This window comes from Pundamilia nyererei, unplaced genomic scaffold (assembly GCF_000239375.1).
Source record: "Pundamilia nyererei isolate P.nyererei 1_Seehausen unplaced genomic scaffold, PunNye1.0 scaffold00043, whole genome shotgun sequence".
Classification (NCBI taxonomy): domain Eukaryota; kingdom Metazoa; phylum Chordata; class Actinopteri; order Cichliformes; family Cichlidae; genus Pundamilia; species Pundamilia nyererei.
Window position 1 is genome coordinate 3,221,332 of NW_005187444.1, and position 26,525 is coordinate 3,247,856.

General features: G+C 41.6%; 2 protein-coding genes across 9 annotated transcripts in view; one reads left to right on the forward strand and one right to left on the reverse strand.

Moving 5' to 3' along the window:
- LOC102200556 (proton myo-inositol cotransporter-like) overlaps window positions 1-6,053 on the reverse strand; it is an 8,955-nt gene extending 2,902 nt beyond the window's left edge. For 3 of the 6 annotated variants that reach the window (XM_005731542.1, XM_005731538.1, XM_005731543.1), the window contains exons 1-10: window positions 5,981-6,053; window positions 4,549-5,015; window positions 4,166-4,325; window positions 3,794-4,002; window positions 3,585-3,693; window positions 3,296-3,459; window positions 2,813-2,927; window positions 2,323-2,448; window positions 1,287-1,405; window positions 435-587 (exon numbers count right to left, since the gene is read on the reverse strand). In XM_005731542.1, coding sequence (XP_005731599.1) covers window positions 435-587; window positions 1,287-1,405; window positions 2,323-2,448; window positions 2,813-2,927; window positions 3,296-3,459; window positions 3,585-3,693; window positions 3,794-4,002; window positions 4,166-4,325; window positions 4,549-4,990 — 1,597 coding nt within the window. In that variant the 5' untranslated portion in view covers window positions 4,991-5,015; window positions 5,981-6,053. Of the gene's footprint in view, window positions 1-434; window positions 588-1,286; window positions 1,406-2,322; window positions 2,449-2,812; window positions 2,928-3,295; window positions 3,460-3,584; window positions 3,694-3,793; window positions 4,003-4,165; window positions 4,326-4,548; window positions 5,019-5,262; window positions 5,534-5,980 lie in introns of those variants that run through there. The other 3 variants (XM_005731539.1, XM_005731540.1, XM_005731541.1) reach the window with 3 other exon arrangements.
- A 4,431-nt stretch (window positions 6,054-10,484) lies between these two features.
- lrrk2 (leucine-rich repeat kinase 2) overlaps window positions 10,485-26,525 on the forward strand; it is a 30,787-nt gene continuing 14,746 nt past the window's right edge. The window contains exons 1-20 of one of the 3 annotated variants that reach the window (XM_005731546.1): window positions 10,485-11,229; window positions 11,926-12,011; window positions 12,359-12,468; window positions 13,953-14,041; window positions 14,629-14,763; window positions 15,771-15,905; window positions 17,671-17,802; window positions 18,597-18,716; window positions 19,049-19,209; window positions 19,293-19,372; window positions 19,466-19,572; window positions 19,767-19,896; window positions 20,004-20,128; window positions 20,828-20,955; window positions 22,285-22,429; window positions 22,675-22,814; window positions 23,300-23,425; window positions 23,856-24,026; window positions 25,040-25,304; window positions 25,816-26,004. In XM_005731546.1, coding sequence (XP_005731603.1) covers window positions 11,094-11,229; window positions 11,926-12,011; window positions 12,359-12,468; window positions 13,953-14,041; window positions 14,629-14,763; window positions 15,771-15,905; window positions 17,671-17,802; window positions 18,597-18,716; window positions 19,049-19,209; window positions 19,293-19,372; window positions 19,466-19,572; window positions 19,767-19,896; window positions 20,004-20,128; window positions 20,828-20,955; window positions 22,285-22,429; window positions 22,675-22,814; window positions 23,300-23,425; window positions 23,856-24,026; window positions 25,040-25,304; window positions 25,816-26,004 — 2,710 coding nt within the window. In that variant the 5' untranslated portion in view covers window positions 10,485-11,093. The remainder of the gene's footprint in view (window positions 11,230-11,925; window positions 12,012-12,358; window positions 12,469-13,952; window positions 14,042-14,628; window positions 14,764-15,770; window positions 15,906-17,670; window positions 17,803-18,596; window positions 18,717-19,048; window positions 19,210-19,292; window positions 19,373-19,465; window positions 19,573-19,766; window positions 19,897-20,003; window positions 20,129-20,827; window positions 20,956-22,284; window positions 22,430-22,674; window positions 22,815-23,299; window positions 23,426-23,855; window positions 24,027-25,039; window positions 25,305-25,815; window positions 26,005-26,525) is intronic. The other 2 variants (XM_005731544.1, XM_005731545.1) reach the window with 2 other exon arrangements.

The following is a 26,525-nucleotide window of genomic DNA, read 5'->3' on the forward strand; positions in this document are numbered from 1 at the left end:
TTGTTGGGCTGCACCTCAGACTGTCCAAGAGCTCAGTGATATCCTGAGATCCTCAGGCATGCATACAAGCAGGTGAGGGCTGTACAAACTGCTGAGTACCATTTTGAATAGCTGGAATGAAGATCGGGAAAATGGACCAGGCTGCCGCATCATTTTTTTCACTTTTTCAGGAGGTGTCTTTGAATAATTTTCATTTCCATCAAACGACTCGGGATGCTTACGTTCCAAACGCATTACCCAGTCCATATCATTTTTTCCTTGGAGGTCTGATCCTTTAACTTTTTTTAAAGAAGTATTTAACCCAATTAACCACAACTCAACCAGCAATAAAAATGTCTGTCCCTTTCTTTTTTTTTGCTAAGTTTTATACTTTTAGCGTTTCCAGTTACTTAATACCCTAAAACACTTTAGCTGCTATCTTAATGCAGTCTTACCATAATAAGTAAGAAACTCTGCAACATGGAGAAACGTCAGAGACACCAAGACATTGAAGATCCAGTTCACTCCAGCTGAACAGGCGTTGCCAGTACTGCGCGCCCAAAGTGGGTAGATCTCAGAGTTCACTGTCCAAGGCATGGGGCCCATACCTGTAACATGTATTGTATGGATTATTTTATCACATTAGACATGTGTCAACAACATATTAGCTGTTGGTTAGCCTTCATGATTAGGATAACACTGATAACATTCAAAGAGGTTGAGTATGAAGAAGCATTTTCCTACATCTTGAAAATTTGTTCTATTTCCATAACTCGTTTCTTAGTGTCACATTACAACGCATTAAAAAGTGATGATTTTGTTTTCGAATTTGCAAATGTTTGAATAGACATGATTTGGTATAAAAGATGGACCCAGACTGTTTGAAAAGTGATGCTAAGGTGGAAGCGCCTTTTATAAGGAAGGAATTTATAAGGCAACTTTTAAATGAGATCATGTGTTTTCAGAAAAGTCATTTTCAGATGGGGCGACTCATCGGTAGATGGTTTATTATTCGAACGACAGGCTGTTCATCACAAGTTTTCAGCCAATAAGACAGCAATGCAACAGTCAGGCCTAGTGCTCCCTCCTCAGCTTTATAATGCCACTTCACTGACTGTCACGCAGTAGCCATATCCATCATTTATACTGTCCAAGTTACCTCACAGTCAAACTAAATTAGGGGAATAGACTCAGCACGTTTAGGTTCAGCTGCGATAAGATGGGGATGGCTATGAACTGAGAAATAATAATTAAAACAACAAAATAAAAACAAATACAAAAAAAACAAGAAGAAATTAATTTTAAACCTGGAGCAAAGAACGCAAGGTAGAGGATGAGGCCAAAAAGAACAATCCAGGAGTAAGACGAAGGACAGTAGTTGTACGCCCAAATTGGATTGTCGCTTGCTTCTGTTCCATTGGAACACCTGGATTAAAAACAAAAATAATAATAATAAAAAACAGAAACCATATTGTACTTCATAAAGCCACCCTACTGTTTTACATTTAGATTTTATTTAATTAAACATAATGTTATCAAATGTTTTACTTACTTTATTTTCATTGCATTTAGATTTTTACTTATTTTGCTTCTTTGATTTACTAAATTTTGGGATTGAATACTTGTTTCATTTTCCTTTTATTGAGCTAATCATCTCAACTTTGGGGGTAAATAACACAGATTAGCTTAAAAGTATTTGAAAAACAATCTATTACAGTGCAGGTCATAGACAGTTATACTTTAATACTTTAAGTACTACTTTTAGTAGTATTTTAAAACTGGACCTTCAAATAATGTTCACAGACACATGAACTGAAGGTCAGGAAAAGACGTGCTCTCACACTCTCAGATACGCAACTCAAGCTTAAAACACACAACACATCACCACACCTATGACATAACACTGGATCCTGTTAATGTGACACAGACAGGAAGCTATAAAACTCCACCCTAACAATTGTCTTACAACAAAGAGGATCATTCAAGTTAATAATGGAGAGTTTTATCTGCATCTGTTCTGTGTTTTGTTAACATTATATATGTAAAAGATGTCTGTTGATGGCATTGCAAGACATCCCTGTGGTTTTTTTTGGTTTTTTACCTTGAAAATGATTGCATTAGTGATTAAGCTGAGATGATATTATGCAGGTTTTCCATGAGTTTGTTAGCACTATTATTTCACTACTTCTTTATGCACTTTTCATATCATCCATATTTCCATCCATCCACTTAGCAGTCATATCCAAGAAAGAAATCACTGGAACATCTTTTCGGACCTTTACATTTTTTGTGAGCTAATGCACCTTCCCTTTATACAAAAACAAAAGACCCCAAATATCTGACCTTCCCCAGGCTGCATGATCCGTGGATGACTGATTGACAGGAACACAGGAAGAGTCGTACACGTTGGTGCCATTTTCAAGGAAACAAAATCCACAATCTGGATCCAGCATGCAGCCTTCACAAGACCTGCAGGACAGAGATGAAGGCAAAAGCTTTCACAAAAGACACCACCAAATCTACTGAGCGGCAGAGATCAGGCCTTTTAAAGATTAAGCAAATACAGCTATTGTTGGAGGTAGGAGGAAGAGTGAGGGGTTAAAAATCACCAGAGATGCATACACGCACTCCAAGAATGAAAGTTAGCGAAATCATTGTCACAACAGTGAAGAAATACCAAGATAAGCATCACCACTGAGCCACAAAATACATAATACAACCAAATGTTGAACGACAACATAGTGTAAACTGACAGGAAGTCGAACTGCCTGCATGCTATGTTGCAATACAAAAACAAATAAAAATTAGTGCAGTGTGATTTTTTTTTTCTTACCCATATGTCCTGCAGGTTGAGTTTTGGGGGTCTAATGGGTGGAGGGTTATAGGAGGAGAGTTCTGGGCAGATAGCAAGAACCCAACTGCCAACAGAGCCAGACTCAGACCAGTTCCTGCATCGGAAACATAATGAGACAAACACACTGAGAAAGACGGCAGGGGTGTCTGCAGAAACAAGCAGTTCATTTTCATATACCTGAATAATATCATTGACCAAATATAATACTATTACCATAAAAACACATTAGTTTTACTTTAGAAGTCAGTCTGGTTGCAAAAGTCCCAGAGATGTTTACATGAAAATGACCCCAGTCCTGCCCACTGTAAACACTTTTGGCCTTGGCTACAGTAAGAACACATTTCTATATTTTTATTTTTGATTTGTGACAAATTTGTGTTAAATTAACTTAACACAAACACCCCCCCCCAAACTAAAAAAAAAAAAGCATCTATCAATCACGTAATCTCTATAATTACAAACCTAAAAGACTGCCCAGGGTCAGCTTCCTGCGACCCACTTTCTCAACAAGCCAGACTCCCAACAAGGTGAACACAAAGTTGGTAGCTGAAGTTGCTGCGGCCAACCATATTGCCTGTTTATCATCACGCACCCCAGCCATCTGCACAATGGTTGCACTGTAGTACCTAGGATACAGCACAGGACAGATTTACAGAAAACACACTTGCTCTGATGTAGCGCTTGAGGTTTTACAGCAATGGTTAGCATTGTCATGCGGTCTGAAACTGAACAAAACAAAAAGTCGGCCTACATGACGGTGTTTATCCCAGACAACTGCTGAAACATCTGGAGCCCACAACCAACGATGAGAGCCCTACGAGTCGGCGAGTGCCTGAGGATACGGAAAATAACAGGCCCACCTAAAAATAACCAGGAAAAAAAAAAAAAGAAAACACACAGTGTGATTAAGCACGCGCACATAACACCTGCTATGTTTCCCTTTTCCTAGACATCGTTTACCTCCATTTAAATCTTTCTCTTCTTCCTCAATGCTGGCTCTGATGGTGTCATACTCCTCATCAATGTTCTGGCCTCCTCTGATCTGGCTGAGAACCTGATGAGCCTCTAGGCTTCGGCCTTTTTGGAGGAGCCAACGGGGGCTCTCGGGCAGAAAAATAAAGCCGAAGAACTGCAGCACAGAAGGAAGGCAGGAAAGGCCCAACATGTACCTAAAGCATGGAGAAGATGCAGCTTCTTGGAATCTGAAAACTCTGGTGCCCTTATTGGCATTCACGGCAAAGATCCAAATAATGGTAAAAAAGGGATAAATCAAATTTAACCAAACTAAACTAAAGCCCTTAGCACAGGTGAGAGAGCATCAAAGCTGCGTACCTCCAGCCGTCTTGTCTCACGTAGCTGAAAGCCCCATCAATCACACTGGCAATGAACTGGCCACCAGTGATAAAGAGGGAATTGATAGTGACCAGCTGACCTCGCAGGTGAGGAGGGGAAACTTCTGCGATGTACACAGGAACAGTCATGGAAGCAATGCCTAAAGGCAAGGAGAGGAACAGTTTCATGCTAATGCACAACAGATGCATTCCCACAGACAATTCATATTACATCCTAACTCTGCCGTATAATTCAGAGCTCTGTGTTTGAATAAGGCAAATATTGAATAATGACAGTCAAACAAAGGGTTCCTTATAAGGAGCAAAATCATAATGGTGACTTTACCTTGATACAAGCTGTAGTGTTAAATAAAAATAACTTACCTATGCCCAAACCAACTGTAATTCTGCCAACAAGGAGGACCACCTTGTCTGGGGCAAGACTCAAGATGATGCCACCGACAGTGAAGATAAAGCTGGCCACAAGGATACAGATCCTGCGGCCCAGCCACCCGTTCAGGTAGCCTCCACTCAGGGCAGAGAGCGCTGCAGCTCCCACAGTACTGGAAACCAGCAGCTCCTGCCACAGAGCATTCAGGTTCATCTCCTTCTTGAGGAGAATCATGGCGCCAGAAACCACTCCAGTGTCATACCCAAAGAGGAATCCCCCCAAGGCAGAGAAAAACGCCAACAAATAGACAAAAAGCGGCTTGGGGGCATCCCGGTCTGGGAGATTCTCATCCACATGCCTAGATGGAGGTCCTATGAGACTCCGCTCTCCATCATCCCCGGCTTTCTGTCTCCTGCTGGCCATGAGGTTGCTCATGTGCTCCAAGCTGTACTCATCATAGCTGCTGGACATAGGAGAAACCAGAGGTTAAGCTAACCAGGGGTTGCAGGTCACCACTTTATTAAATCAGCCAGGTGAGATACTTCTGTGAGGAAGTGGCGGTGACGTGTACATGGATGCAGTCATGTCCCATTAAAGCAGATTACAAATCATAATCATTTTTTGTTGTTGTCGTTTTCCCCTCAACAAAATAATAGCAATATTTTCAGTGCAAGACGTTCAGCTAACCTCTAAGTTAAATTCCAAACCTTGGGTGTGTTTTTAGGTGTCCAGCTCGAAAAAGCAACAGGAAAGAAAGCACCACGTCGTGATTTAGCAGCTATACTAGCTAACTTTGATGACGACATGTCGTGACTAATTCCTGTGGTTAACCGAGCGCCAGATTCTGCTGTGTCGCATATTTCGGAGTCGCGTCGTGGGAAAGCTGCCTAAACAGTGTAGGTTGATGACTTTAAGCTGACTTTAGATGTTTTGTTCACCACTGACAGCGCTACTGCTTTGCTCTGCGTGCAGCCATGTTTGTGCGTGAGGTCACGTGCCCACCCGGCTACAAAAACAATGTTGTTTCTTTTTTTCAAACAGAGAGTTTACGATCTTCCTACAGCACCGTGCCAAACTCCATCCAAAATGTCATTTTTAACGAATTTGTGCTCAGCGGAGACTTTTGTGCACGTAAAACCAGAGTTGACAGCACATGTATTGTCTACTCGAAAATTCGGCAGAGATGTGAGCGAACAATTTTCATTCAGATCACTTTTCCCCATCTATTTTTCATTACTTTCATGAGTATTTCCGAATGTAACTTCTACTTCATTTATTCTTATAATGCTAAAAGTACGGAATGATAAGTGACCCTTATGCCCCTCGTCCCCATAAGTCATCTGTTTGCAGTAAAGTCAAATAAGTCGCATTACTGGACTTTAGCCTGTCAGGTCACCTTAACTATCTGTGAAAAAAAAAACATACCTCTAAAAAAGCTGCTTTCCTCCAGCGCACAGTGCTGCTGTGGATGTGTTCTTCAACAAACAGGAAGTCTGTTATGTGGATCATATGATATTATCCCTGAAAAAAAAAAAGTAAACACGCCCATTTGAACTGTAAAATGTAACCCAACTGGTTCTTTTTATGGTAGTCGTGATTAATGAGCCAACGCAGCAGGAATTTGCACTGGCCACAAAACATGGCAAAGATTTCAACTGTGAGCACTTTTTTATGCGCTATCAGTAAGTTTGGGCAGATTTAGATGGATACGTTTCGCGAAGGTAAATATTAACTGTTGCTTAGCTACTTTCGTTTTTGTTTTCTTATGTATTTTTACCCCCCAAAATATGATTAACATTCTTTTTTTAATCAAACAGACACTTGACAGATAAAGACACGTTTTCCACTGGGCTTTCCTACATATAAATTGTGCAGCGTTGGGTGCTCGTGGCTCAAGAGTTGGGCGTTCGCCTTGTAATCGGAAGGTTGCCGGTTCGAGCCCCGGCTCGGACAGTCTCAGTCATTGTGTCCTTGGGCAAGACACTTCACCTGTTCCCTACTGGTGGTGGTCAGAGGGCCCGGTGGCGCCAGTGTGCCCGGTGTCCTTAGGGACTAGTAAAGCGCTATACAAATACTGGCCAAAAAGCAAAACCCATCTAAACCGTGGTCTAATGTATACTTTAAAACGCACAAAGCATTCTTGTGTCCTAAAATAAAATTTCATGACTACAATCTTTAAACAACAAGTAAACCGGAGTTTTTTTTTCTTTATTTATTTAAGTAGTCTTCAGGAATAGTTCTGAATGATAAAAAAAAAAAACGGCTGAAAAGTGAAGCTATTTAGGCATATCACTGGTGGTTGGGGGGTTGTACCCAATGCTGAATACAGGAAAAATAAGATATGACCACTATGTCAAGCTGATATTCTGTGCTCACCGACTGTCATCCAATCCTCAAATCAGATGGTGCTCTCCTTGCCAGGGAACAGCTGGACCTGAACCACAGCTTCTAGGGACACTGGAAGTACCTACACTATAACATACTTTGTACTTATGCTATACAACTTAAACAACATAGTTTTATCAATGATTTCTTGTTTTAAGCCTCACACTCATTTACTTTCCTCTCTGTGGGAGAAAAGGGTCCATCCAATATCTCAAAAAAAGTGCAAAGGTAGACAGCATAGTATGGTAAACAATATATATTTTATTCTATATATCTATATATTTTTCATAGCTGCTTTTATTATTATATTTTCATGATCAGAAACTAATCCCACAATATCATTTGCATTGGTAAGTTAAACTGCATAAAGAAATTATTATTTACAATGCTGCAGTCTGTTCCATGCAGCTACATTTTCAATAGAATTCACTGGAGAGCAACCTGTTGAAATGATCCCATATCCATCCATCAGTCTACCCATCCATCCATCTTCTTCTCCTTATTTGGGGCCAGGTTGCAGGGGCAGCAGCCTAAGGAGAGAAGCCTTGACCTCCCTCTCACCAGCCTTCTCCTCCAGCTTATCCCAAGGAACACCAAGGCATTCGCAGGCCAGCCACCCTTCAGAGAAAGCTAATTTCTGCCTCTTGTATCTGTGATCTCAATCTTTTGGTCACTACTACCTGGATTTTGGACTACCTCACCGACCGACCACAGTATGTGAGGACTCAGGGTTGTGTGTCGGACAGGGTCGTCTGCAGTACGGGGGCCCCACAGGGAACGGTTCTGGCTCCGTTCCTCTTCACCATCTACACTGCAGACTTCTCCCACAATTCCACCCAGTGCTTCCTGCAGAAGTTCTCTGATGACTCTGCAATAGTCGGCCTCATCACTGATGGGGACGACAGGGAGTACAGAGGACTGACCCAAGACTTTGTGGACTGGTGCCAGCTGAACTACCTCCAGATCAACGCCAGTAAAACCAAGGAACTGGTGGTAGACTTCCGCAGGCACAAGCATTCTCCACTGCAACCACTGAACATCCAAGGTATGGACATTGAGGCTGTGGACAGCTACAGGTACCTTGGTGTTCATCTGAACAATAGACTGGACTGGACTCATAACTCAGACGCCCTCTACAGGAAAGGGCAGAGCAGGCTGTACCTGCTGCGGAGACTCAGGTCATTTGGAGTGGAGGGCCCACTCCTGAAGACCTTCTATGACTCTGTTGTGGCTTCTGCTATCTTTTATGGTGTGGTCTGCTGGGGCGGCAGCATCTCTGCTGGGGACAGGAAGAGACTGAACAGGGTGATCCGAAGGGCCAGCTCTGTTCTTGGATGCCCTCTGGACCCAGTGGAGGTGGTGAGTGACAGGAGAACGGTGGCTAAGCTGTCATCCCTGTTGGACAACATCTCCCACCCCATGCAGCAGACTGTGACAGCACTGAGCAGCTCCTTCAGTGGGAGACTGCGGCACCCACAGTGTGGGACGGAGAGATTTCGCAGGTCTTTCCTCCCCACTGCTGTCAGACTCCATAATAAAGACTTTAACTGATCAAACACACACATCCATACATATGCAATAACACTAAGTGCAATAATCCTTTCTGTCATCGTTGTATTTTTACTCAGTTGCATATAGCATTTGTATTTGTATTCTATTTTTATCTTATTGTATATTTATTTTATTTTATTCCACTGTATATAGTATTTTATTTATTCTATCCTGTACAGTTGTGTACTGTATTTATTCTTATTGTATCCTAATTTTTGCCTCATAACTTTTGCACTGTCCACTTCCTGCTGTGACAAAACAAATTTCCCACGTGTGGGACTAATAAAGGTTATCTTATCTTATCTTACCCAAAGCTCAGGACCATAGGTGAGGGTAAGGACGTAGCTCAACCAGCTAAATCAAGAACTTTGCTTTTACACTCAGCAGCAACCGCATCATTGTAGCCACAGCATAAATCTGTCTGTTTATCTTCCACACCCAGCAGTCATCAACAAGACTCTGAGCTGCTTAAACTCCTCCACTTGGGACCGTAACTCATCCCTGACCCGGAGTGGGCACAACATCCTTTTCCAGCTGAGGACCATGGCCTCAGACTTGGAGCCGATTCTCATTCCTGCCACTTTACACTCAGCTGCGAACTGCTACAGTGCGAGCTGGAGGTCGCCGCCTTACTATACCTTTAGGCGCCCCAAGTCTGTCCAGCATCCTCCCCCGCCACATGACTTGGATCAGGTGATCAATTGAGAGCTCAGCACCTCTCTTCACACAAGTATCCAGAACATATGGCCGCAGATCTGATGATACAAAATTGATCATCGACCTGCAGCCTAGGGTCTCTTATTGCCATGTGCAATTATAGACGCCCTTTTGTTTGAACATGGTGTTTGTTATGGACAATTTGTGGTTTGCACAGAAGTCTAGTAATAGAACATTGCTTTGGTTCACATCTGGCAGGCTGTTCCTCCCAATCACGCGCCTGCGGGTCTCACTGTTGTTGCTCACATGAGCGTTGAAGTCTCCCAGTAAGACGACAGCATCCTCAGGCACACCACCTAGAGGCTCCAAGAAGGCCAGGTACTCTGAACCATCGTTTGGTGCACAGGCGCAGACGACAGCCAGGACCCATTCTCCAATTCAAAGGTGCAGGGAACAAACCCAGGAAAAACTCCAACTTACAGGCAGCAAGCCAAGCGGATGCTAAAATATTCTGACCAAACTGTTTCCAATTTTGCACATTAGGTACAAAGCAACACTGAGAAAGCTTTTACTTTGGAAGCCAAATCATATTGCAAAAAAACAGCAATACAGTGTAACTCTAACAGATACGTGCATTGATACAAATATTGAAAGTACTGATCCCAGCATTGATATTGCTCCTGTTTCATGAAAAAGCAGCCAGCCACCCTTTGCTCCACCCTCACCTCCTCCTCCCTGTGGTTTGTTGCTGTGGAGTCACATGACTTAGGTGCACCTGGTGTCCAGATATTTATAGCTGTAAATGAAAACACTGCAAACAGCAATGCCTGTAGGAATTTCTCTACTATGACTTTATTGAGTCACAACTAGACAACAGTGGCAGTACAGATTAAAAGTGCACAGTTTTACTGTTGTTTACGTTCAGTGATGCCATCTAGTATTGTTAATTCTATGTGAGGCTGCTGCTGTGGTGGGATTTTTGAGTTGAGGGGGCATTCCACAAAATATTTCTGACCGGGAGCTCGGAACTTCCGACTTATTCAGGAACACAGCATTAGAAAAACAAAATATCGATCATATTACCTATCATCGATTCAATACCAATACAAGCTTTGGTATCGATCCGCCACTTCTAGTATACAGGGGTGATTACTTTGGGAGGACACCTAATTTAGAGATTAACTGAAATAATTTAAAAACTATTTTAGAGTTTGCTTTAGTGTGGGAATTTTCCTCCATCATACACAGCAAATGTCAGTACCAGGTCAAGCTGCATTGTTGTAAATCTGTAAATCAGCAACTGGCATTAGACGCAGAGTGGGAGGGCTAACTCAAGCCACTCGTTAGCCTGTAAAAGTGTAGCTTGAAGTAAACAACAAAACAACAAAAAACCCGTTGGGGGGTAACGTAAGTGCCGTTGACTTGGCTCTCTGTCTGACTCGCTTCCGCTGTCAGAGAGAAAGTCGGATTCTCTCTGACTCTATTTTCAGCTTCCTCTTCTGTAAGCGGGGAGTTTTTACTGCCTGCAGTCATATGATGCGATCGTAGGAAAGCAGGAACACGCCTTTCAGAGAGGACTCGCTTCGTTTTCACATCCAAGCAACATAAAGTCACCGACTCCGCAAAGAGGAACTTATTCTCTGCCACAGGAAAGTTAGCCGAGGACTGTGATGTCGGAACCGAAACTCCGCGACACTGACCGCTTCCCTTGTAGCAACAGCCACTTATAGCTTTCTGTAGCTACTGTATTATTATGCAACACAGCAATTCAGTAATGATTTGTAAAGACATGAGTAACTACAGTGGATTTTCAGTGAGTTATTTATACGCTAACGCTGCGCTCAGTGTGGCCGCTCGAAGGCCGTTGTCGGTTCAGAGAGAGCGCAGTGATTGATTTCAATGCACGTCAAGTCGTCGTCAGCTGGAACAGGGCGCTTTAAAGACCATGGTTAACAAAGAGGAGCTGGAAGAAAGGCTGAAAAAACTTTTGGTGAGGCTGAAAACTCCCCAGGAAGACAGGCAACTGTGCACGCTGATTCAAATCATCCAGGATCTGCTTTTCCTGGCGCACACCGACTATGGTAGGAAGCACATTGTTTCAGCGTGTGCATCATCACGCTGCTCATAAACAGCCATCATTTCCTTTTGGCATTTTTGCATTGCCTTATGAGAATTAGGTCAGATTAAAAAAAATCAAGTAGTATTTGCCCAGTGTGAAATGTGATATGGCATTCAATAATTTTGCATGATCGTTTTTATGGTTTTATTTATTTCAGACCACAATGTAATTCACTGAGCTCTTTAAAAAAACAAACAAAAACTCTGCTCCTTTTGTGCATTTTTTCCCTTCCATCCTTCCATCTTCTAGTCTATTGATGCTGTATTTCTTTGTTCATATGTCCTACTTTAAGGTTTGTTATACAGCAGGTTAATGATTTAGCTGTTTTCACAGAGTAATTTCCCAGTTTTGGCGATAAATAAAGCATATCTTATCTTAAATACAAAACATAATGTCTTTGGGGTCATACTAAGGCCATTATAGTTTACTTAAGACTAGGCGTGAAAACACATTCAAGTTACCTGAAATCAAATTTAAAATGAGATTTACTTAGATTAGTAGATTTTAAGCACAGACTTGTACCTGCACAGTAAAGTCCTGCTGTAATGCTGCCTTGTTATGCACATTTAAAAACAGGAATGAGGGTAAAAGACCCAGTCACTTTATTCAAAACTAATGGGACTCATCGTGTCTTCTTATCTCTTGTTCCATGCTGCAGCAGCTGAACTGTTTGAAGACAAAGATGTCCACGTGCCCCTCGTGCTGGTTCTGTCTACCCACATCAGCAGCAGAGGAGTCCAGCAGGTAATGAATGACCCAACGAAAATGAGCCATTATAATGGCAGGTGGTGCTATCTGTGTGAGGTAAGGTGAGGTGTGTTCAGCAGCATCACTCGCTCTTTGTTGTTGACAAAATCATCTGTGGACTGACGCGCCTACACAAAATCTAGCATGTCTTGTGACTGCTGTGTAATGCTAATTATCAGAGGTAAGACTACATATTGAAGCAAACTGAAAGCTAGATTGTAAGATTCATATTTTCTCAGTACTGTAATGTGTATGCTTGAGATCAGAATCATTACTTTTCATCGGTTTATTGTAATGACTCATTCCCGTCATTTTAATAAATTGTTTGTTCTTCCTTTTCACAGGTTGGCTGGTCATTGCTGTGTCAGCTGATTGAAATATGCCCCACTACACTGGACCAGCTAACCAGACCTTTGGATGAAGCCCAAGAGTGGGAGGTAGAGGGAGTGCACCAGTAAGTGAAGACTCTCTGGCAGCTGTGGGCTTTATGCAGCACCACTCATTTAAATGAATGACTATCATGATGGCTCATGCCACACGAAGGTACATGAAACATATAGGCGTGGTCAAGACAACCTGCTCAAGTTCAAACCAAGCATTAATTTTGGGAGGAAAGGTGATTGGAGTGAATTTGAACGTTGCGTGTTGTTGCAGTTGGTTCCAGATGGGCTGGGCTGAGTAATTCATAAACTGCTGGGTTTTTCCCCTCAGAACAATCTCTAGGGTTTACAGAGAGTGGTTCAAAGAGAAAATGTCCAGTGAACGGCAGTTCTGTGGGCAAAAACCCCTCGTTGATACCAGAGGTCAGAGGACAATAGTCAGACTTTATAGTAAGGCAACAGTAACTCCAATAACCACTTGTCACTATCAAGTTTTGCAGTAGAACATCTCTGAATGTTCCTCTGAGATGCACAGCAGAGATGCACAACATGTTGATCATTGAAACAGCTACAGGGGCAGCAGACCACACTGGGTGTCACTCCTGTCAACCAAGAACAGGAAACTAATGCTACGGTTCAAACAGTCTCGTCAAAATTGGACGACAGAAAAACTGGAAAAACGTTACCTGCTCTCATGTGGCTTGATTTCTGTTGTGATGTTCAAATGTGAGGGTCAGAGTTTGGGATAAACTGCATGAATGCATGGATCCATCCTGCCTTGTAGCAAGTGTTCAGGCTGATAGTGACGAAATGGTACCAACAGAACCAACTAAACGTCATTAAAAAGCCACAGCGTAACAGAGTATAGTTGCTGATCATGTTCATCCCTTTATGACCAGTGTATCCATCATTTTTAACACAACTGTGCACCATGTATAAGATCTGGTTTCTTGAACATGACAATGCCTATGCTGACCTTTAAATGACCTCCACAGTCACCAGTTCTCAGTCTGGTAGGGCTCCTCTGGGATGTGGTCGAATAGGAGATTCGAGTCATGGTAAATCTCGAGGCAAAAAGGAGACTAACCCCTTCAATTTTTACTCCACTTTAGTAAAATTCTCAATTCTGATTTTAGAAAAATGAATGTGGACCATACTGAATTGAATTTCTTTGAATCTGAGGCACATTTCCTTTTAGGTTTATAGAATCAAGTTTATAGAATTTGATTCAGATTATTTGACACCAGCTTTAGCTGCTATGACCCTATTTACACGTGCCAATTTCTATTAATTAATTAATTCTCCATGTCAGGCATTTGTGTTAGCGGCAATGCTTACACAATTTTAGAATAACACAACAGACAGCCATTTTTCATTTAATAATCAAATGATCAAGTTAGTATTTAGGGTGAAGTAGTTAAAACAATATATATCATAAAATAAGTTTTAATTCAGTTAATTTTTGCAAAGGTTTGGTCTTTCAATGGAGATGAAAAAAATGACCAAATCTATTTGGCGACAGCTTTGGTGAAGTTTTTGCTTGTTGTATGTTTTTCAGGCAGATCCTTAAGGTGCTATCTCAGTACAGCGCAGATTGTCGAGTGACCATGGTTGCACTCAGAGCCTTGGCCCTGCTGCTCAGATCAGGTATGAATACGCCGAAGATCCTTCCTGCTACAGATGGCACTGCAAAAGCCTTATTTGTCATTTAAGACTCTTTAATGTGAGCAAGTTAACCACCTTGTTTTTCTTTCAGTGATTTGTTTGCCTGCACGGTCACACTCCTTTCTACTCTGATGTGTAGCTGAGTGATTTGAGGCTTCTTAGAAATGCAGAGTTTCAGCTAATTCAAGCATTTGCATACCCAGCAACAATGGAACAAATATTTCCTGCTTCTAAAAATGTTTGTATAATCTAATAATAATATCTGTGCTTGTCAGAAGAATTTCACCACTTATCCAACATGCATTCATGAAAAAAAAAACATTTTCTGATAACATAGCTAACCCATACATTGTAATAAGAGGAGCGGTCAATAGAGTAAAAATTCTGAAATGTTTTTAATCTGCAGGTTTAGGGTTTTAGCTTTTTGTTTGAGCTGGTTGGGTATAAAACAAGACGGGGAGTTTAACGAGAGGCTCGGATAAGATAATCGAAGCAGAAAATAATCTCAGTTTGGTGAATGGCTGCAAACAGATATTCATTGTACTTGACATTTTATCTCTCATACATAGCCAAGATTCCTCTGCTGCTACTGGATGAGGAGGAGGACGTGTTTGGCCTTGTGGTGTACGCCATGAAGGCGTTTCCTACAAGCGAAGAAGTGCAACTCCAAGGCTGCACAGCTCTGCAGCTACTTCTGGAGGAAGGTGGGTAGATACACACTCCAACCTCGTAGCATGTGGATTTATTATGAACTTAAATGTGTGGTCTACACTGTCTTTGTGTTTCTAGCTTGGTATGTGTCTTACACTGATCAGTGACACTGCCTGACTTTTATTTTAGAAAAGAGATTAAACTAATTTAACAACTATGCTCTACGTCATGCGAGTGTAATGCTTGTTAAATACAGCGTGCGGCCATTGTCTTTGTGACCTGAGGGTGGTTCCAAGTCGGAATGTGAATGCCTAAAGAAAAGTGAAATAAAGAGCCGCAGCGAGAGTCCTGGGGGGAATGGTATTTAACACTTGCTATTTTAACCCGTTAAATTCTCGAGGAAACACTTTGTAAAGTTGTGCCTTTCCTGTCTTCCTGCTTACGTTTCTTCAGTTGGACTTTCTCGTTCTTATTTGCCTTAGTGATGCAGGCTTCTCTCTTACATCATCATCGTCACTGCTTTTTGGGACACACCTTTCATAAATCTCACTGTGATTTTGCATTTCTGTGTATTTCTTGCAGTGTTTCTGAATTCTTACCAGAATTTGTTTACTTTTAGTCAGTCTACACTTCTTAAGGTACACCTGTTCAGCTACTTATTAATCTAATAATCAATGCAGAAGAGCACACATCCTGCAGTTTCAATCACATAATGTCACCGTATTCAATTACTAATGTGCTAATGTGAGGATGTTGACATGTTAGCTTGTTTATACATATTAATGGAGACATGACAAAAGAGAAACATGGTGCACAGAAGAATAAAACCTTGAATAAAGTTAACAAAAAAAGAAAAAGAACATACAGATACATCTATGTACTTCTATTTTAATGTCGAATGTTACTGAAGATTAGCTTGTGTACATTTGCAACACAACTTTTGGCATATAGTCATCGATGCAGCATGTCTAATTGAGCTTTTTGTTAGCTTCACATTAACATTTTCTTCTGTGTGTTGGTGAACAGCAGCCGTATATCTTTACTGCGTCTGTGTTTGCAGTCAGCGATGAGCACCTTGTGGAGTTTGTGGAGAACCAGGATCACGCTGTGGTTCTGGCAGCTCTCCAGAGGTTTCCGGACTACTGGGAGATGCAGCTGCAGGCTTTAAAAGTGCTGCTTCCTCTGACTCACCCTGGTAAGTCCTGATGACATCACAGTGATCTTTATGATGGCCATAGAGTAAAGAAAAAAAACCCGTGTTATTCTTACTGCACAATCCAAAAAAAGTGCTGTGTGTTGGTTCTTATAAAACGTTATGCCTGATCTGTGTAGCTGAGTCTTAGTTTGAATAGAGAGATTTGGTGTAGTTGTCCTTTGTGTGTGGCTGTGTGGTTTCCCTCGGCTAATCTCATCTTCTTTTTGCTTTGCTGAAGTCACAGTGGTAACAAACACAGGTTATGAAACAAGCTCATAAAACCTCGCATGGTCCATTTGTAGACGGACCACCAGACCGTGATGTCACTGCAATGCTTTTTAGGGACTCTTGATTTAATTTCCATTATCCCTCTAATGCCATTAAATAGGAGTAAAATAAGTGTCCTTCTGAGAACTTGTGGGACAGGATAGCCGTGCATGTTTGGAAAGCAAAACATCAAATTGTCATTGTGAGAAAACATAGCAGCTCATTCAGTGAAGACTCTCTGAAGTATATTTCCCAGTCAAACATGTTACGAATGCAGCAGATAATTGAATTGGAGGCTTCCTACAGTTCCATGAAATTTATTTTAATTATCAGGATGTGGGAAGTCAGAATCCTGTTTTTAGGATTACAAGGACTGCATTACTATTATTAATATTGTTATTTCTTATGGCATCTTCCAAAGAGTTATCCATAATTTAAAATGGTGTGAGTTAGGAGGCCAGAACAGATCGAGGGCATTTGCTGTCCAACTTTATTACGGCCCCTTATCTGTTTAATCTGTAACACCAAGAATTAACGATCATGTATTGTGTCTTATACGGGAAGTCGATATATTTAATTTAAAATGAAAATTTACCAAAGGATTTTAAAGTTGATCACTATTTTTGGTATTTTCTCTGATATTGATGAGATATTTTACTTTATCTTCAACTTAAAAAGCACTTAACATTAACAGTAGCTTCTAATTGGGATTTCTTTTATTTTGGTCATTGCAATAAACCCAGAGGTTGCACTCTTTAAAAGCAGGCACTCACTGCTGCCTGGAGAGCAAGTTCTGCAAAGATAACACTGTTTAAAAGAGACTTTTGTTATGCTGCCAGGAAGTCCAGGAGAATGGTGGAAAGTACCAGTAACAGTCCGAGTGAGTCAAAAAAAGGACAAAGAGCTGAAAATAGGAACAAAATATGTATTAATGATTAAACTTAAATAATCCTTAACCTGATTAAGTGGAGTCAGCTGCAAATTGTCGTACCTGCTGTAAGGCAGGGGAGATTAGGCAACATCACAAATGAGCCTGGAAGGGCCGTAACTCATTCAGTAACTTTTATAAATATGACTTATAAGTAGATGTACTTTAAGCTACTCCATCTACTACTCTTAGAGTGAAGTGGAAGATCAGCTATGCTCCCATCTCAGCCATTTCAGTTATTCTTGGCTTGTATTGAGAAGCTGCAGTTAATATTTTTGAGAGAGAAATGAACCGATCGCACTTCAGAGATGTTCTCTGAAATACGCAGGACTGTACAGAAGATGGTGCGTTACTTTTATGCATAATCTAATTTTGAGCTGATTCAGATCTGAATGATTTCTGTATGGAATATGTAAAAAAAAAATTAAATAATTTTGTTGTTGGTCGAGTATGTAAATCTTATTTATAGCTAGTATGTAAGTGTCTTATACTACTCATTACAGTTTTGTGCTATTTGTAATTCAGCAGTACTCAAAGACTCAGGTGGAGTTGCGTACTTGTCTTTTGCAGGCAGTAACGTGGAGGTGTTGATGTCAGGGGGCACTCGGTGCTACAGCACCATCATCGCTGCCATGGATGCTTTCCCTGAGGTGGAGGAGCTGCAGGAGAAGGCCTGCTGCCTGTTCAAAAGGTTTACTTCAGGTCAGAGCGAGTGGAAAAGGAGAAGAATCATACTTTAATCATATTTTTATGGCCTTCTTCTTCCTCTAATGTATTTTAGTACTGACATTGTTTTTGTGGATGCAGATTTGTTTTGTGCACTTTTGTGTTTCACTTCAAATGCAGAATATTAATTTGTGTATTATCATAGCTGATAAGAGCTATTGAATTAGACTCATAAGACTTTTGAGTTACATCCACGTAGACATTTTACATACTATATTATATACTGGTTAATTAGGTAAATTAGTCTTTCAGTAACATTTCTCAGTGATCGCTGAGCTCATTCTCCCACACACTGTTTTGTTTGCTGTTGTTTTATCAGCAGTTTTTGTGCCTCAATTAAACGGCACAGCTGACGAAAGTGAAAGTAAAAGTAAATGAAGAGTGAGAGCAGAACTAAACAGAGTGGTAACTCGAGCATCTGGAACTTCCACTGTCCCACCTGCCGACTGTAGAAACATTACCTATCTATCTATACCAATTTCTGAGCCAACAGTGAACATTATTAAGTATCATTGTTGCTAACTATACAAACTAAATAAAATTTAAAAAACAGTGTTAAATGGGTCCAACTCTCAGATGTACAGTTAATAAATAACTCATGAATAACACTAGTAATGATAACACTGTTTGTTGAATCCTCACTGTCAACACAGCAGTGTTTGGATTTCATTCGTTCGGATAAACTAACGTGTTTTTTCAGACGACAGATGAAGATTGAGGAGAGTAATCAGAGTATTAATTCTGGGTGCTCGGCTTATGGTGTCTTGCAGAGAGTTACAACGACATCCTGGTGAGGAATGGTGTCCACAGAGTCGCAGTCAGAGCCTGTCAGACTTTCCCTAACAACCCCAAGCTGCAAGCCGCTGCTCTGTCCTGCCTGGCTAACCTCAGTGAGGACCCACATTCACAAACTATATTTAATGGACGTGTGATGGTCTTAAACTCAACATCAATATATAGTGATGTTGCACATTTTTTGAAATATTGGAGTTCAGAAGCAGCACATTTTCCATATAACCGTGATGTTTGCTTAGTTATTTCACTAAAGTCTTCAAGCCCTGCATCTGTTTTTAAGCAGATGTAGACGCAGACGAATAACCCAAAGCAGTTGCCAAGCTTTGTGGTAAAAACCAGATGATACTAAAATGCAACTGTCTCTTGACCTTTCTCCATTCTGCAGAAATGACACAGTGATTGACACAGACTTTGTCCTTTTTGTTAGCTGCAACCATCGTGCAGAACAAAGCGGTGGCCGAGCAGGGTCTGGAGGAAGGAGAGGAGGAGGAGAACAGGGGTAACGGGCAGGTGGAGGACATGGAGCTGAGCTGGATGAGGGAATGCTTTACTGCACTGGAGCTCCACGCAGATGAGCCAGATGTTCAGGTCTGTCTAACGTTTGGCTCTCGAGTTTTACATGGTACTCCTGAAGACTTGAACCTATTTAAAAATCACTTGTACCGTCTCAGGAAGCTGCGTGCTGGGCCATTCACAGTCTGTTTCTGCACGGAGCTGCACTGAACCATCTAGAAGAAGAGCAGGATGAAAGGTGACACAGTGACATCTCCACACGTGCGTTCATAGCCGTTGAATCTGTGCGAGAACTGAATGTAATGATGGCGTTTGGGTATTTGCTCCACAGGACTCCTGTTTATAGACAGCTGATGGCGGCCATGCTGCTTCACTTTGCGTCTCCCAATGTGTTTAACGCTGCTACCAGCGCCATCGCCACACTCATCGCAAACAACAGTGAGTCTCACGTTTCCACACGGTGTGCAGAGATGCAGTTATGATCAACATCTGTTTGTTTGTCTGTGCTGAAACTGCCGCCTGCAGCCTGTAATAAAAGCTTATGCTACAGATGCTATGTATATATCTCTATATAATATAAAAACACTGCTGTTTTGGCTGTTGCCACGGTAACCGGTTTGCTTTGTTCGCAGGTAAGATGCGCTCTTTGCTGCTGTCAAGTGGCCTTCATGTGAATTTGGTGGAGATGATGAAGAGACATTCAGACTCAGCCGAGGTTTCCATCAGTGCCTGCAAACTGTTAAACCTGCTGTTCCAGGGAAGGTGCGAACGAAGACGGTTCACATTCTACGATGAAAAAATTCAGACACACTGAGGAGAGCATTTAGTGTTTCTCACAAGCTTTGAAGCTAGTCTCCCTGTATTTGTAGGGCCGCCAGTCTGGATGAGTTGACCATGGCCATGAACCAGATCCTCAGCACCATGAAGTTTCATAACTTTAATCCCGAGGTTCAGCTGGAGGCTCTGCAAGCCAGCTTGGTCTTCCTTTGCCCGGGTACGCTCTTGTTTTCTTTTCTCACTTCCGTTCCCAGCAGCTACGTGTTCTTTGTGTGGTGTTTGTGCGCAGAGGTGACCTGCCAAACAAAAGTTAATGGCGCACAAGTAAAGTTTTATTTCCCATCTTCTCCAACAGGGCAGCTTCTTTACCGCACTAAGCTTCGTCCCAGAGGAAGATGGAGAATATCATTTATGAGTATTATTTTGACTAGTACTTAGTCACAGTGTAAGGTGAAATGAGCTGCTCATAATGAGGAAATCGCATCTATTCGCTAATTTTGCAGCCCTCAGAGCATATCAGCTATTTTTGTTATGGAATTTTGCTACATGTGCTCTTTAATTTAAGGGACTTTTCACATCTGAGAGTCTAAACCACGGTTCCTGTTTTTGTTCTGTTGTGTATATCTGATCCAGTTCATTTTGGTTTCACATTGCAGTTATGCAAAGGCGGTAAGACCTTTATATGACGAACGTGCATGGTTCATTGTATTTGATTGCTTGGCAAACAAGTGTGTATCTATTGTAAGTCCTTTTTGGCAAGTAGCCTGGCTCAGTTTGTATGAATACGAGAAAAAACAATAGACAGATTCCTTGTAATCCTTATGCCCTGTGATATTTAAAAAAAAAAAAAAAATTTCGGTTGTGTCTGAGGGTCCGTGTTTACTCATGTCCTTGTCCTCACTCGTTTCCTTCTCAGACAGGAGTTTAAGGGAGCACGGCAACTCGGTCGCAGATCCCGACATGGCCGACGTGTCTCTGAAGGTCCTGAAAAACCAGTGTGTGGTGGAAGGAGCTCACGTCCTCTACCTGGAAGCTCTCAACAGGGTATGGGCAACACACACTTTTTCAACATTTTGAGCATTTTGGTTTTGTTTTGAAATGCCCAATTGGAGATTCTAATCGGGTTTTATTTTTAAGAGATTTTTTTTCAATAAAGAGAAAATTATTCAGGCTGCAGAGCGCCTGAATGAAACGACAGTTCACCCATTCGTTTTATAAACTGCATCGTAGCCTGTTCTGCAACTAGAAGATCAGAAGGATTGTGATTGCATTTCTGAAAAGATTTAATAACAATAATAGATTGGATTTATATAGCACTTTTCAAGGCACCCAAAGCGCTTTACAATGCCACTATTCACTCACTCTCACATTCACACACTGTTCTCAGTTTTCATATTGGTATGGACGTTGAAAATGTCCGTCTTTATGCTTGAGTGTGGATGATAAACACTGACTGAATCAGCCTCGGAAAAGAGTAAAAACCAGAAAAAAGACACCACATGTCATCGAGGAAGTGAACGTCTGTCAAGTCTAAACAGTCATTTGTCTCATATTTAGTGTTTTATGATAAACAAGTCACGACTTCACACAATGACTAATAACTGAATACGTTTTTTGTGCTTCATTATGTTTTAAAAGAACACAAACAGCAAAAACTCTGTTGCCAAAGGCCGTGACATCTGTGGCAGAGTAATGTCTGAATAGCAGTTTATTTAACTTAATAATTTGTGCTAAAGAAGGCATAATCATTCAAAATGAGCATTCAAACAGGGCACTTTTGGCTGTTGTTTTATTTCTAAGGGGTCACCACAGTGGCTTTATCCGTATATTGGATTTATGACGGTTTTTATGCTGGATGCGCTTCCTGACACAAGCCTCCTATTTGTCTGTGTTTAGGATGCGCAGAAAGTACACTAGATTATGGCCTAGGCTGGATTTGTGTCTATTCCTCTTCACAAACTGGGGCTCTTTCACGTTTGAGACAAATATGTTAAGGATAATGTGATTTTTATTTGTTTTACAACCCAAGAAACTTCTCTTAGTCTTAGTAGACTGAGTCCCAGATCATGAACCTGTCTGCTGTTGAGCATTTCAGTGTACTCTAAAGGACAAAAGAGAATAAGAGTAAAGCTCAGATTAATGAAAGTTGTTTTATGTCATTATATATTACACGGTGTGCTAAAATGATATATATCCATTAACTTTTATTCTAATTAATGTTTCATCCATGCCAGTAGTACATAACCACATTTATATTTGTTACTAACGTTCTGCTGATGCAGATGTGTGCAACACTTGAGAAACACTTAATGCAGCATTATCTGTAATTCATTTTGGTCTCTCTTCCCTTTCTATGCATGCACGTGCGTACAGTTCATCAGCAGCTCAGCCATTCAAACATGTGGTTTGAAGGTGCTGTCTGCTCTGGCTGACTGCTCTGGTGCGGTGGATCTTCTGTGCCAGCAGGGGGCGATAGACACAGTGCTGCATACACTACAAATGTTCCCGCAGGAACGAGGTACACATTTGTCACTGTAAAAAATGCCAAACTTTCTCTTAACATGATTTGCAGGGAGATCCGGGGTGTAGTTTTTCCACTTAGGAATAGCTGAACTAATCCCTTTGTTCACTTCATTAAATCTGTGTTTACTGCCTTTAGCTGCCTGAAGAAAAACAAAAAACAAAAACCACAAAGCTTTTTCTCAACAGAACTTTATTAAAGGCAAATAACTACACTCGCACTAAATTTCCTGCCCTCTCCAGAGATACACTACTGGGGGCTGACCCTGCTCACCTACGTTGTGTCCAAGAAGAAGCTCTCGAGGATGATCGTACCTATACTGGCCTCCGTTGTGGTTACCGCTCTCATTCAGTACAGAGAAGACTCTGAGATGCTGCTAAAGGTGACCCAAGTGTTACTACTCTGATATAACGCCATGATGTAATAAACCCGCCCTGTAGTTTCATTAAAAATAAAAAAATTACATTATTGGGTTGAAGAAAAAAATCTTAGAGCTCCCATTTGAACAGAATGTAAATTACGGAGTTCTTCTTTTCATAATGTTATCTCATCCTATCCTTCACGATTAAAGACATAACCAATTTAAAAAAAAAACGCTAATAACCAATTTTTATGTATATTTAAATCCCTACTTTTCACATTTAGATGACAGCTCAGCTAATAGCCATTACACATGCTATGATGTAATCGGTTGCTAGCCGTCTGGATACAGTGATACAGTCACAGAATTGTAGATCTGATCTTAAATCAAGCCTTCAAAGGCAGGATGCTGTGCCCTTTGAGGCTAATTTCTACCCTGTGTGTCTCGTTAAAGGCCGTGCTGACAGTGTTGCCCTCGTAAACTTTCTCCTCCTGTCTGGTTTGCAGTGTTTACAGGTGGCATTGAGGATGCTGGACGCCTGTTCAGGAGCAGCTGCTGAACTGCAGAAAGAAGACTTTGACAGGCACATCTTCCAGTGCCTTAGAGAAGAGACTGACCAGAGCATCAGCCCAGTAAGTTAGACCACCGCAGCAACAACAACTGAATGAATTTCTTTAAAATTTAACACACATGTTCACATCCTTGTGATCAGTTTGATCTTAAATGTTTTCTACTAGGCATCATCAGATACAGATATTGATTCCAAATATCTGACCTTTTTTATTTAGACACTTAAACTTGACCAGTAATTTGAAAAAAATTACTTCCTTACTCATGATTATTATTTCCTGTGTTGCAAGATCAAGGGTAATAGTCTCTATCCCAATATCAGGAAGCAGTTGTGTTGAAACACAGGCTACTCTGTGAACACAAATGACCACACATTACTTTAATCGTTTAAGCCATTGTCTGCTGGTTTAAATATTTCCTGTGACATGCTTTCCTAGAAAGCAGACTTGCTGCCCTTTCTGACTCCTAGTCTCTCTGTCTGTCTGCGATCAGCTGCAGAAGTCGGTGTGCCTGGCTCTGTCTAAAATGTGGTGCGACTCAGAGCTGCACTACAGCATGCTGGAAAAGGCCTGCATGGATGGAGATACAACAATGACTGAGTGTCTGATTGAGCTGGGAGCTGACATCAACAAGAAGACCAAAAATGAGTCTCTCATTTACCAGGTCAGAGGTCACGATGGTTTCAGAGTGATTTGACTCGTTCACTCAGTCACACACAGGCATACAGTGCTTTTACCCATGACTAAGCACTTTTATCTGACATTCACACATGCACACTTACTCTCCTATGGATGCATTTTGTCCAAGGATACTTCGACACATGGACCGTAAGAGCCGAGGGATTGATGCACAGACCGTCTCATTGGTAGTGACCCGCTCTGCCTGAGCCTCAGTGGTCCCCATTTAATTTTGTCTCAATAGACAGTGGCTCTCCCATTGCTTTAAAGATTAATAACTGTGACTTTGAACCTAGAGGAGACATTCATTTTCCCCAGAGGATGAACCCCACATGTGTATGTCCCAATCATGACAGGCCTCAGCTTTACTTTTTTGTTCAGCACTACATATTATGTACATCCGTCCGTCCGTCCGTCCATCCATTCGTCCACCCACCCACTGTTACTCCAAAGACACGTCACAGTAGCAGGATATTCTGTCCTTCTCCTTAGCGGTGCTTGTCCCATGTTGGAACGCTAGGTGTTCCCAGACATGACAGGATGTAATCTCTGTAATCTCTCCAGCAATCTGTGGGGCAACCATCAGGTTCTCCTTTCAGTCGGATATTCCTACAAAACCTACAAAGGGAGGTGCCCAGGAGGAATCCTGTCTGTGTGCCTGAACCTTTTCAATTAGCTCATTTTAACACAAAGGAGCAGGAAGTCCACTGTGAGCTCCTTCTGGATGTCCAGGCTCGTCGCCCTTTCTAAAAGGCTGAGCTGATCTTATGGAGGAAACTTTTTTCGGTGACTTGCATTCGTGAAATCATTCTTCGAGTAAGGGGTTGAGACATGGATAAGACTGGAGTTACTAAAGAATTTTTTGGTACAGTGCTTGATGATACTTAAGCTTCATTACTAATAATACGAGCACTCATGTGTTTTTCAATTCCCAGTCATGCTCGAATAATCAGTAATAAGACAATCAGTTCAGTCTCGATCATGGCCTGTCTTTTTCAGGTCTGTGAGAGAGGTGGACCTCTGGAACTGGTGGAACTCTTGTTAAGCCGAGGCTGCCACGAGCAGCACCTCCGCAGGGCTCTGGCCGTGAGCGTGAAGAGGGGTGACGGGCCCACAGTCATCCAGTTACTTGGCCGTCTGGGTCTGGACCTCAACAACAATGCCCTGTGCCTGGGCGGCTTCAGGCTAGGCCGTCTGGATGCTGCCTGTCTGAGCCCCCTGCTGGCCGAAAGAAGCAGAACTTCCAGTCTACGCTACAACAACAGTGAGGAAGAACTGCTGAGTTTTTAAATTTTATATCACAATTTTATGTTTGTTTGTTTTTTAGATAAAACAAGCAGTTTGAATGTAATCATTTATATAGAGCCAAATCCCAACAAAGACCACCCCCGCGCTGTCTGCTTAGAGACACTGGTTTTGATGCTTTTTCATTCCACTATGATAAGATCACTTATCTTGACGACATAAAAGCCTGGATATGCTCGCAGGTTATCCAGATGTCATGTGATTCCATGTAGCTGTGCATAATCCACAGCAAGAGAAATATTTGCAGTGGGTTTTTTTTAAATATTACTACCTAAGGGAATAAGTATAAAGTGAAAAGTAGCAGCTCTCGCACAGAACCATGACAGAACCATAACAACATATCTGACACACTAAGGATGCTCTCTGTTCTTGGAAACTCTGATGAGGATTTTATTGGATGATGGGAAAAAAGCTGCAGAGGAAATCGATTCAATTAGCAGCTCTAATTTGAATATCTTTGTGTCTTCAAGCTAAGGGCACGAGTCTGGCAAAGTACATCCAGTTTCTCCAGAGGTCCAAAAGTGTGAGCTGTCCCCCTCGGTCAGTGACTGACCCATGTTTGACCTCTGGCTACATTTCTGATGAGAGCGACGACTCCAGCTTCAGCTTTACCTCTTTGGAAGACGGCCTGTTTTTCAACGATGACATGGAGAGTGATGGTAAAGGGATGCTGATTTTCACCTGCCTTTCTTAAAGAGGGCATTTCAGCTTCATATTCTTGAACTCTGTAGCTATATAACACTGTAGCTTCTCCCATTCCCACTGCCCATAACCTAGTTTTGTCTGATTAGTGCTCCTCATAAACCAGAGTTGTCAACAACATTGTGTGTAGGCTGCTGTGCTCACAGCCAGAGTTTTGTGCCTGGGTTATCTATTCCAGTAACATTATACAGAGCCAAGAGTAGAAAATATTATCTAAAACAGACTTGGAGCACTACTTGTACTTCTCTTTTAGATAACTTCCAGCACGGGCAACAAACAAGACACGTAACTGACACTTGATGATTAGATTTGCATGCTGTTCAGAGAGACTGTATAATTCTAACATTGCTCTAAGTAGCAGTAATCGGTTGCACTGTAGTGGCATTGTTCTCCAGCAGCGTTGTTGTTTTCTCAGAACTACAGCTGAACATTCTGTACATGGAAATCCTTCATTTTAACCACTGCCAGAGTAATTCAT